We start from the raw sequence: 13,016 nt of genomic DNA on the forward strand, positions 1-13,016 counted from the left end.
AAACAAATACTCAATATAAAATTGAAGAATTTAAGAATTTAACCAGATTCTGATATGTTACTCACTAGAAATCTAAAACTACATTCTCAATAAAAGTGCACATTTCAAGTAATTATAACATCAGAGAATGAAAATTGGTTATAACATCATAAATAGAACAAAATGCAAATAGATTAGAGCACCATAAAATTGGACTTATTCAGTACATAAAAGTAGTAGTATCTATCCATGAATATAGCCCCTCTCCAAATGTTCTATTAGGCCTGGTCCACAAAGTAATGCAACTGTTTTATTTATCAAACCTATCAGAAGCCATGTAATCAAGTTAAGTTCAGTGGTTAAGAAGACAATCTAGCTAGCCTCCTACGGTGATTAACAGTCATTATTTCATAGTTACTTAAATTTTTCATACTAATGATAAACTAATTTAGATATTCTTCTTCTAAAAAAGCATATTTAAATTAAAGGACTAAAAACTTCTCAGAGCTGGAAGAGAGCTTAAGACAACCAGTTCTTTCCCTTCACATAAGAAGGTAAACCAGACTGCAGGAAAAGAAAGAAGAAAGTTTAAATGCTGAAATTATAAAGCCTCAGACTGAGGCTTATTTTTAACTTCAGAAATAAAGGGTTGAATAAAAGAAGATATGGGGAAAAAATGTTGTTCTATACAAATATTGTAACCGAACAATATTTTCTCTATAAATGTCCCTTAATAACTTGATTTCAGGGTGGCCAAAGAAATCTTTAACAATGTATTTGAAAACAAATACCATTATTAGAAATACGTTAAAACTCACAAATGCAGAGTGATTCCCATGTCTCTTAGCTCCTTCACAGACAGCAGAGGAGAGATGATATCTTGGCCAAATCTATCATAAATGAGCACCTAGTAAAATAATAAAAAAGAAAAACCCATGTGCTTTTTAAACATTATCAGTGACTAGTCAATAGAGAACCCATATTAAGACAATGTCAAAGTACATTTTATTTTAGTAAATCATGTTTACTGAATTCTTATACTTACCTCAATTTAATATTTTCTATCATTATTTACCAAAATGTCTATTCATGTAGTACTCCATTCTTAAAAGCATTAATACTTAGGCTAAAATAAATTAATAATTATATACATTTCTTCCTATAAAATACTTTTTCTAGGTTAAAAAAAACATGCTAGAGACTATACAATCTTCATCTTAAGCTAAGGATTTTGAACATACAGCAAACTTCACATACACTATCCTACCCAGTTCACATACATCCTTGCTAAAAAGAAAGAAGTAAAATTAGTCACTCTCAAAACTAATGTGTAACAAGTTCTAAGATTCTCAAGAAAATTTAGTAATTTAAGTATTTCAGGTTAATGAGATACTCATTTTAAAAATTAAGTTCCTAAAGAGTACTTACTAGCCTTATTCTGTCACATGCGTTTCCTCACATTCTAAAAGTATTAAAACTGACACCTGGGGCTGGCCCTGTGGCCGAGTGGTCAAGTTTGCACGCTCCACTTTAGCAGCCCAGGCTTTTGCAGGTTCGGATCCTGGGCGCGGACCTAGCACTCCTCATCAAACCATGCTGACGTGGCATCCCACACAGCACAACCAGAGGGTCCTACAACCAGAATATACAACAATGCACTGGGGGGGAGCTTTGGGGAGAAGAAGAAAGAAAAAAACAAAAGAAAGAAGATTGGCAACAGATGTTAGCTCAGGTGCCAATCTGTAAAAAAAAAAAAAACACATCTTTGAGGAGTAGTAAGAATGCCAACTGGGTCTTCTAACTCAAAATTAGTTTTAGAAGGCAAATAAAAGAGACATTTCAACTGGTGTTTTTCAAAACTACCTCAATAATTCATTATGGAGGAAGAAATTGCTAACGAGAGGATGAAACATGCTGTCATAAAAACATGGTTTTTTTGAATGTCAGCATTTCATTTAGAAAAGCTGAAAATCTTCCTGCTCTAGTTATAAGGGGTTGGATGTTGCGTCCCTCAAAAATTCTTCCTCTTTAGATCTCAATATATCTGTATTAGTAATCTTGTGATATAGAAGTGATGGGTAGGGAAAGAATCTGACACAAATCTGTACCCAAGAAGTTGTCAAGTTATTTAATTCAAAAGCTCAATACAGGCTTTAGAAACAATAAACAAATAGAGTTTATGCAAGGAGCAGTAAGAAGATGCCCAGAAGCAGGAAGGAAGGGGAAAATCAGGGGACATGCTGGAGCTTAAACTATGACCTCAATATAGATGACTCTAACCACCGTTAGAGTTAACCTAAAGGAGTCATAACCACTCACAAGTTTTCAAAACACCCCAAATCGTAACCAAGTTGACTCATTCTTAATGTTTAGCAAGAGAGAAGTATAAAGTGACTGCAAACTAGTAAATTTAAATCTAATCAATTGTATTAAATCCAATCTCTTGGAAGAAAGAGACAGCGTGTGCATGTAGTTTAGAATGAAGGAGTTCAAATGGGAATTTTTAAAGGTTTTCTAGCATGTCTCAAGGGGGAAAAATTATAGATTGCTTTCTGGTCCAATTAACAATTTTACTGACAGTTTTATATATCATAAATTAATAAACTGGCATTGTGGTTTAGAAATCACTCTCTCATGAGCTGGTTAAAATGGACCAGTCCCCGAGGCTGACTAACCCTGAGCAAGCCTGCAAGATCCAAGTTCTCGACTTGCGAAGCTAAGGAACGAAACATCACCCAGAGTAAAGACCTATGAGTGAGGCCCCAGCCAGGAGATCAGCTGGATTCTCTAGATGAATATTACTATCCTCTCCTGTCTTATTCCATAAAACGTTTATCAATAAGATTCACATTAAGAAGCCACGTTAAATAAAAATAAAATATGCATGCATTACAACTAAAATGTGCCACTGTTCAGTATTAACAAGAAATTCCCTCCAATTACCACCAATAAGGGCCTGGAAAAAAGAAATAGTCCGCATTAAAATGAAATCTCTTACCTTCCATACTGGTTCTCCGGTGCTGTTTTTAACATGAGGCACGTTGAAATTCAACATACGCTTCAAAGCCACTGGAAATGGAAATAGTCTTATTAAATATTATCATTGCTTTTTACAATTTCACTTCCCCCCCACATGTATTACTTACTACCTCAAAACGAAATGCACAAATCACTCTTAGAAAGGCTGTTCCATCAACGGCTAATTGGCACATGTTTGGGAGATTTTCTAAAACACAACAGGCATCTGTCCCCAGATGAAAATGTGAAAAATGTTCAGGAAGAGCCTTTTCCATTTCTCCTGATGATCCCACAGTACATTTTATATAGATGCAAAAAGAAATTCTGTCAATCATGAACTTGCAGTGGCCTCAATATATGACTGGTGTTGATGTCTACTGTCTGGCTGAAAGCACAGATTAAGATCAGTCTTTCTAAAAGAAAAAATTATCTATGATATATTTACATGGTTCATATACAAAACCTCCATACAGCAGGTCTACTTTTTAGTTATCTTGGGGTACATTTTATGATCAATTTATCCTGTCAGATTCACTGAAAAGTTGTATTGCTTAATATTATATGCTCCCTGGAGAAAGGGAGGCTTTCCCATAGAGCTGGTGGGTAACTGATAACTCCTGCTAAGAAAATATACACCTTCTAAGCCATAGCAGCTATGCTCTATATGTTATAGTATTTTGTGGTTTTTATTGCTCATCTGTTCATGTGTTACAGCAACTCAGAAATATTTCCTAAGGAGAATAAAAATCTCAATATACTTCTATGTGAAGTAGAAATGGCAACTTCACAAGTCAAGAGAGGGTATTAGCTAGGTGATTTAATTTTTAAAAGACTAGCAACCCTAAAATCTACTTGGTTGATTTTTAAAAACACTTGGATTAGGCTTTATTAAGTAATACAGAATAATCAATAAGCCAAACTTCCACCAGAGAACTGTATAATACTCAAATCACCTGAGTATCGATTTATAGCACATTCATTCACTCACTAGAAAAACTTCTCTTAAATGCTTGTTTCTTGAGGTAGGTAAATAATAGGAGACTGTAATTCAGTGATATATTCATATATTTATGTGTATGTACATAGAGAGATGATTTTTTGGTAAAATGTTAGTATCTAATGCTCAGCCAATAATACACATTGCCAATAATTTACATCTACTTCAGAAGCTGACAGGTGTTATGGTATTAGATAAAAAATACATAAACAAAAAAACACTTTGGTACTTAAAACTGAAACAACACAAGAGGCACAGAGAGTGCTCCAGGATTAATTCTCCCACAGCACTTCAGCAGAGCTCTTCCTCCCACCTCCCGGCAACGCAGACACCACCACCCTGGCACTCACGGCCCAAGAGACAGAAAAGCTTGTTTCTAAGAACAAGTGTTCACACTCTTGACACAGGACAACTAGGAAGAACCACAGCCTGGGCTGCATGTGAGCCCCAGGCGTACAGTGTTCTCCCAGCCAGCAGGCCTTAGCTAACTGAAAGAGGCCAGTATCAGCAGATACTCCCACATCCGCCTTCTCAGCTCCATCTAGGTGAATATCTATCCCTGAGCCTTGGTTAATTTGTCAACAGGGATTTTGACACAGTGGATGTGTTAACAGAGTACATGGCCTGTGTTCAGAGAATATACAAGAATTTAATTTCACTTTCATCAGAGTAACCCCCTAAAGGCTGAAACCATTGCCTTTAACTGAAACGACAAACTAGTTTTCCTTATCGTCCCTAAACATACTATCCACAGTCCTAGGCTTGGTTAATGTAGTTTCACCCTTATCTGCAATGTCTTCTTCACTCATTCCCTATATATTTAACCACATTTGCTATTCATTCAATAAATGTTTAGTGAGTATTTACCATCTGCCAGACCCTGCTCTAGCTGTTGGCACTAAACAAAACAGACTGAACAAAAATTACCCATCCTCAAGTAGCTTTCATTTTAGCTGAGGCAGAAAGACAACAAAATAAGTAAAACACAGTATGTGGGATCAAGATAGGTGCTATGGAGAAAAACAAGGAAGGGAAGGGGGAAGAGGGAATTGTCGTGTGATTTTAAATACAGCAGGCAGGAAAGGCCCCCTGAGAAGGTAACATTTGAGTAAAGACCTAAGGGAGGTGAGGGAGTTATGCAGATATCTCTGAAAGAATATTCCAGAAAGAGGAAACAAATAAAAAGGCTCTGAAGTAGAAGCATTCTGGTGTGTTCAAGGAAAGGGGAGAGTAATAGGGAGTGAGGTCAGAAAGCTAAGTGGGGAACAGATCAAATAGGGCCATGTAGACCACTGTAAGATCATTCTGACTTCTGCCATGACTGAAACAGGAAGCTGCTGGAGGGTTCTGAGCAAAGATGTGACATGATCACTTTAGGTACTGTGTGAAAAAATATGAAGGGGAACAGGGATGTAAAAGAAAAAAGACCAAATAGAGGTATTGCAGAAACTCCTGGTGGCTTGGACTTGGATGACAGCAATGACAATGGTCAGATCCCGGATATATTTTCAGAGTAGAGCTGACAAGATTTACTGACAGATCTGACGTGGAATAAGGAAGAGAGAAGTCAAGAAAACTTCAAGGTTTTTGTCTGAAGCAAATACAAGCATGGAGTTGCCATTAAGTGATACGCGGTCGACTGAGTTCAGAGGAGAAGTTCAGGCTAGTGATAAAAACTTGGGGACCATCAGCATATAGATAGTACCTAAAGCCAAGAGGCTACATCAGATCACTACAGGAAGAAGGCAGTTGATCTGGGGCTCTCCAGTGTTGAGAAGTGGGGGAGTTGAGCAAGAACCTGGAACAGAAGGACATGCATGCATGAAGGACAATGGTACCACAGGATTCTGCCTGTGGAACTAAAGGTAAGAATAGAGAGAATGATCCAGGAAACTTTCACAAAGGAGATGACTTTTGAGGTGACCTTTAAAAGGCGAATAAAGATTCTTCAGGCAGGTGAAGCAAAAAACAGCATACCAGTTAACCTCTCTACACCTTAGTTTCCCCATCTGCAAAATGGAGATGCTAATACAGATAAGTATCACTTAAAACAGTGCCTGGCAATGGTCAATGCTCAATAAATATCAGTTATTATCTACCCAAATAGACTGCAAACTCCTCTGTATCAAAGTGCCTTATATCTACAATATTTGAGAATGGACTGTCAATTATTTCCCGAAACATTCTCAACAGGCATAAGGTAAATGTTTACTTCTGCTACTACAGTACCTATAAAGGGGTTTACCTTTCACTGAAAAGATGACAGAACTCAACTACAGTACTAATTTGATAAATGATCTGGCATAACCTATCTAGTGATGATGTGAAATCTTGCTATAATGAAGTTTATTTCCACAGAAATCAAAATTATACTATTAGATTTTAATATTCTACAAAGCTTCTGTATATAAAAACCCCTACCATACAAACTTCATTTTTCAAAAAGTTCCTTTGTTTTGCTACATTCTTCCTTGACATGTTGTTGTCTTTATTTTAATACACAGTTTGGCTTAATTCATTGAGCTTCATTAAACTGTTAGAACCACAGTGTAAAGACAACTGGAGATTCTATTTATACACAGATAAAATGAATGGCAGGTATTCTCCAAATCTTATTTGGACTTTCACATATTTAAGTTATGCCTGACTTCATCTGAAAGCTTATACTAAATTATCTACTGGAAAAAGCAAAAGAGAACTCAATATGCGCTGTGTGTCATTACTAGATTGAAGTCTATCATTTTTCTCTTTGAATTCCAAAAGAAGGAATCAAGCACAGCCAAAAAAATCCCTTCTGTAGGTCATAGTAATTGTAACTAATTATTTTTGTATTCAGATTTATACACAAAAGAACATAATTACAAGAGACAGAATTTCCAAGTAGTACGCACATTCTCGATGGCTTATTTCTATTAGTTCCTCAGAGCTTGCCAACTTTCAAGACGATTAGTTGACAAGTATAAACAAGTTCTCATCAGACGTTTACAAAAAACAAGGCAAAATTAAAAATATCTAAGATGGAAAAAATATCAAAATTCAAGGTAAGAGATATGCATTTTTTTTACCACATTTCACTGCATATAAATAGAAGCTATATAAAACCATGTTCTATCGAAGATGAAACTAGTAACATGTAGTTTTAAAACACTAGTTTGTCACACAGTTAAAATGGGAAAACTATTAATTAATTTGTTTTGTCATTCTTCAATCCCATTCCAGCAAGCTGAATCTTTATCACCAAGTATTTCTTGTCAGTACCCCCAAAAGACTGTTCCAAAGGAGAGAAATGGCAGAACGCAAGCTGCTCTGAAAAAGAATATCTAAATTTTGTAATTGTAGTGAAAGTGCCGGAAAATGAAACTCTTTCAACATTAAAATTGGAAAAGAACTGAACCAGGCACAGAAACAAACCCGGACACCTCTTAGGTGGCAACACAGGGGAAAAAATGCCAGCGGCCAGATCTTGCCGCGATGGCCTTCTGAGGCCCAGTAGGACAGACAAGAGCAGGACCCTAGCAACCGGCCCGCCCCCGAAGCCCCTTCTCCCGCACCAAGGACCAGGGCCGAGTTCTCAAGCTAATGGCATCTCTTCCCTAAAAACTCAAAAGGGGAGGGGCCCTCGATGCTCTGAGTACTGAATTAAACTCCCGAGGGCCGTCTCCGAGCTGCACGCACCGCCACCAAGTGAGGGCGACAAGGAGAGGAAGAAGATGTGCCCACCGCAGGCACAAAACCGCAGGGAGGAGAAGGGAATAAGCCGGTACCTGTTTGTCTCTCTCGAATACTGGCTGCTGCGGCCGCCGCCATCTTCACTCCCACCATCCACAGCCCGGCGGGCGAGCGGAGCCCGACGATGACGTGGCCGCCCCGGCCGCCCCGGAAGCAAAGCCCGGAGGGGCGGGGCCAAAGGAAACCGGACCCGCCTCCTCCAGGGCGACCGCCCAGTGTCGTCAGCTCCCTCCTCAGAGCTTGGAGATCCGGCGGAGGGTAATACCCGCATGCCTAGTGGTGGTTACTTTTCAGCTGTGGAAGAGTAGGAATTTGTATCCTATCAAGCCAAGCCTCTCAAAAGGTAGCTGCTTTAAATTGAGCTCTTAGGGTAGGAGTGTGGTGTACTTCTAACAACCTGATTGAATACTGAACTGTTTATTTGGTCCTTCATAAATCACTTAAGCGCTCAGAATACTCTAGGGGTTTAAGGATCACAGGACTAAAGTAAATGAAGCTCCTGGAACGAAGCAAGCACTTAAACGCTAGCTCCCTCCTCTGCTTCCCAGTACGGCGGAAGAGGTCTCCCCTTTGCTCCATTTTTCAGAGAAATAGACGGGATTTGGAGCATTGCTCTAATCTGGCAGATTTCTCAATCCCATCTATTAGCAAAATGGTCTAGCTTTATGGTGTGGTTTTCCCTACGTGGACACAGGAGCCAGGAAGGTGGAAAATGGCAATTTGGTATTTTCCCCTTTTAGTAACAGCAAAATCACAAAACACTACTTTGGGGGAGGGGGTAAGTGGATAGTGCTGCTGTTTTAATGCACACTTGAAGTCATGTGATGACAAAAACTAATACTGATGATTTCTAATTTATTTACTTTGCTGAGGAAGATTCACCCTGAACTAACATCTCTTGCCAATTTCCCTTTTTTGTATGTGAGACCCTGCCCCAGCATGGCCACTGGTCTAAGTCCACTCGAAAACCCTGCCTGAACCAGCCCCTGAAGCAGACCTGAACTTAACCAGTAGCCACCACAGCCCACCCCCCTGCCCTGGCCCAGTTGATTGCTAATTTAATCCATAGGTTTTTATTTGATGTCAAAAATAGATGACAGCTCCGTTCTCAGCCGTTCAATAGAGTTCACTGATGACAATGCATTAGCTGTTCATTCTGAAGCTGCACCAAATTCTGAAATGAAATTCTACTGTGTCTCAGAAACTATTTCGAAAACCTTTCAAATTTTTAAACTTTTTTAAACTTTTTTTTTTTTTTTGAGGAAGATTAGCCCTGAGCTAACATCTGCTGCCAATCCTCCTCTTTTTGCTGAGCAAGACTGGCCCTGAGCTAACAACCGTGCCCATCTTCCTCTACTTTATATGTGGGATGCCTACCACAGCATGGCTTGCCAAGCAGTGCCATGTCCACACCTGGGATCTGAACCGGCAAACCCCAGGCTGCTGAAGTGGAACATGCACTTAACTGCTGCACCACCAGGCCGGCCCCTAACTTTCAAATTTATATGAGAAATGAATTATCCTTATTACATAAAGAGCAAAATTCTGTAACAGAACATTAACTTCTCTATTTCAGATAAGTCATTTATGTATGTGAAGCTCAGACAGTTGATCTTATTTTAATGCCATTAGGAAATGCCCTAGAACTGAACCTATATTTTAACTCGTGTAACTTTTTTTCTGTTTTCCAGCTTTACTGAGGTATAATTGACAAACAAAATTTGTAAGATATGTACATCATAATGATTTCATGTATGTATACGTTGTGCGAGGACTCCCCCATCTAGTTATCATATCCATCACCTCACAAATTTAACTTTTTTCCCCTTGGGTGAGAACATAAGCTCTACTCTCTTAGCAAATTTCAATTATACAATACAGTTACCAACTATAGTCACCATGTTATATATTAGACCCTCAGACCGTAATCATCTTGTAACCTAAAGTTGTTACTACTGCATCATGTGATTTATATGGGCAATAAAAAAAAAGTCAAACTCATGGAAACAGCAGAAAAGGGGTTACTAGAGGCTGGGGGGGGGGCAGAATAGGGAGAGGTTGGTAAAAGGTTATGAAGCTACATTTTTCACCTGTAAGAACAGCATTATCTCCTTTTTGTAGCTAATTAGCATATTCACTGGAATATTTACTGTTTTATTCAGTGCTATCACTAATATTTTGAAAGACTCACCAATGATCTAGGTGTGTTGTAATTCAATGGAAATGACAGTTCCTGCCCTATGGGAATGTTCTTCATTTTTTGTCTCCATGGAATATAAAATATACAGTCTTTCCCACCTCCCAATATCTGAGCACCCAAGCTTGTTCAATTGGGTACTTGCACTTTGAAACACAAATCTTTCCTCTAACCATTTCCGCTCCATTTCAAACTTCCTCCCAAGACGATATGAGTCGTATTAATACAAAATGCTAAGACAATGTTTAATATTTATATACAGTATATACATATGAAATGATAAAAATCAACCAAGGAGTGCACAAAGTGTGGGCAATAAACGTATAGAAAAGTATGCCCCACAGAAGAACAATGGCAGACAAACAGTCCCTGTAAGGCTGGGACTGAATAAGGTATTTGTTGTTAGTAGAATCAGAAAATCAAAATAAACTATGGCTTCAGACTGTAAGGTAATCTAATTTACTGCAGTCTTTTAACTGACTCTATCCAGATTTTTGGCTTAATTTCTTCTGGCAAACTATTATTTTACATTAGGGGATAGACAGTTTTAACACAGAATACCTCAGAACAACTCATTCAAGAGAGGTTCCTAGGTGTCAGCCAACAAACTGCTCACAGGATCTCTCAAACTCGGAGAGGAAGGGATCTTGTATCTACTTAGTATTGTCAGAATCTTTATGTTAAATCCTAACGCCTTACTTAACTTAGTTTATGTAGGCACTTCACACTTAGTAGCATAAACACATTCATTTAGAAAACATTTTAAGTGTCACGTTTTTTGGTAACATTTGAAGTCTTAAAAAAAGGGGGGCGCGGAATAAGCTAATACATCAACTGTTATGTAGCATAATACCTGGCATACAGTAGATATTGGAAAATGTCTGGCAATTAGAAAACGTTAAAAGTCAAAATCAGAACTTGAAAATCGGGGCTCTTCAAAGCATTCCAAATTTTCCTCAACTACAGGTAATACACATCCAAGTAATCCATCATTCAATGTTCAAAAGTTCCAATATAATTACAAAAAAAATTATAAAAAGTTTTGGCACAAAGCAGAAGCCAAAGTGGATTCTCAGGTTAGTAATCAAATGAAGGCTTTTTACTTGACCCAAACAAATAATGGCTTATTCATAATATGGAAATTAAATATTACAAAGTATAAAAATCATAAGCTAGTTTCTGACGAGATATTTTAAAGAATCTTTACCTTAAATACTAAAACAGTAAAATGACTTGAGTACAAGAATAGTAGAGAATTGTATAAAAGGCCTTCAGATGAGGCTCCCACACCAAAAAGTTTAAAAACTGTTTGAAAACAATGAAAATAAAACAACCAAAAACCATTCACAGCAGATGTATAATAGGCGAATTTATGGTTTTTCTTGATATTGAAAGCAATAGAAAACAAGCTTGAAATATATGGCATTTAGATGATTGAAATATTTAAGAAATACATATACACACTTATAAAGGTTTATAGCATAATTCCTTTTTAAATTAATGTCAGTAAGCATTGTGCAGTGGCTATAACAATGAATAGAAAAAGAACAATCACAATACCAACCATTTGACATAGTAACACTGCAGAAAATAAATAACCTATAGGTTTCTCTGATATGCCTTGACTAAACAGATTAATACAAAACTCATAGTACTGGAACATCCTTAAAACCAGAAAACATTTTGCAATATGAATATTTATCCTTCACTTTAAAACGTGAATATCCTAAATTATTATTTACACCACCTTATCCCTAAGGCCTTAACACATAAAGTAAGTGAAATGAGGAATTGAAATACTGCTTTTAATTGGAGCCAATCCAAGCACACTGCCTCTCTACCACTCCTCCCTACCCTAAAAAGAGTGTGAGTGTTCACCAGCTGTAATTAGCACCGTAGGGGAAATTAATTAAAACTACAAATAACCAGAAAATAACTTTAATTAGGTTTTTTGGTTTGTATTGGTTTAATGGCTTTTTAAATTTTAGAAAACTAGGGAGGTTAAGAAATAAAAGATCCAATTTATCAACACATTTGCAATAAAAGCTGCATGGCAAGTTTGAGGTTTATATTAGCTATTCAAACTCTTTTTTGATGGATGCTTTAATTACTTTTCATAATCTAACAGAATTCAACATAAGACACCAGAAATGCCTTGTTTAATGTTTTTAAAAACTTAAGAACATTAAGTTTGCTGGGTCTGTTAGTAAGTGTAACAAAGAAAGCCATATTAGGATTATGTTTTAGTTTCCCTTTGGTATTGAGATATACTACCAGTATCAAATCAATCCAGTTATTTTTCTTCAAAAATATTGATAATTTAAGGATGTTTCTTGGGGAGAATGAGAATATGACAGCAGCTGACAACTCCTTTGGGTACCAAAAAAACGTGATTAAAACCAAGCAATTTACCTCTCATAATGATGTATTCTCATATAATTTACTTTGGTGGAGAACTAATTTATATTTGATAATAGATTAGGGACATTAGACTTTTCCAATTTCTTCTTTTGCAAGAGTATAAACATGGGGACATGACTATGGGACTATGTATCTTCAAATTGTTATTACATGATTTCTTGTTACTTTTACGAATTCTTTGACTTTTAGTAGCATTAATAAAGTTAAAAAAGAAAGGAAACCTGAGGGGCCGTGCCGGTGGCGCAGTGGTTAGGTGCGCACGTTCTGCTTTAGCAGGCCGGGGTTTGCCGGTTTGGATCCTGGGTGCGGACATGGCACCACTTGGCAAGCCATGCTGTGCTGTGGTAGGCGTCCCACGTATAAAGTAGAGGAAGATGAGCACAGATATTAGCTCAGGGCTAGTCTTCCTCAGCAAAAAGAGGAGGATTGGCAGCAGATGTTAGCTCAGGGCTAATCTTCCTCCAAAAAAAATAAAAAAGAAAGGAAACCTAAGTACTATAAAGTTTATAGAAGAATACACAAACACAGGAGTTAATTCTGCTTGGTGAGATTAGAGTGTTCTTTTCCATTCTATTTGTATTTCTTTCTTACGTATTTCTACATTGTTTATATAATAACCTATCTTTAAAGATCAAAGTAGTTAACTGTGTAATGCAATGGTGCCAGCTTACCTGT

General features: G+C 37.4%; 1 protein-coding gene across 1 annotated transcript in view; it reads right to left on the reverse strand.

Annotated features, from left to right (window-relative positions):
• SCFD1 (sec1 family domain containing 1) overlaps positions 1-7,869 on the reverse strand; it is a 100,247-nt gene extending 92,378 nt beyond the window's left edge. Inside the window, exons 1-3 of the mRNA XM_046653917.1 lie at positions 7,759-7,869; positions 2,978-3,048; positions 798-886 (exon numbers count right to left, since the gene is read on the reverse strand). Of these exons, the coding sequence (XP_046509873.1) occupies positions 798-886; positions 2,978-3,048; positions 7,759-7,816 (218 nt within the window). The 5' untranslated portion in view covers positions 7,817-7,869. The remainder of the gene's footprint in view (positions 1-797; positions 887-2,977; positions 3,049-7,758) is intronic.
• Between the last annotated feature and the right edge of the window lie 5,147 nt (positions 7,870-13,016).

This window comes from Equus quagga, chromosome 2 (genome assembly GCF_021613505.1).
Source record: "Equus quagga isolate Etosha38 chromosome 2, UCLA_HA_Equagga_1.0, whole genome shotgun sequence".
In the NCBI taxonomy this organism is placed as follows: Eukaryota; Metazoa; Chordata; class Mammalia; order Perissodactyla; family Equidae; genus Equus; species Equus quagga.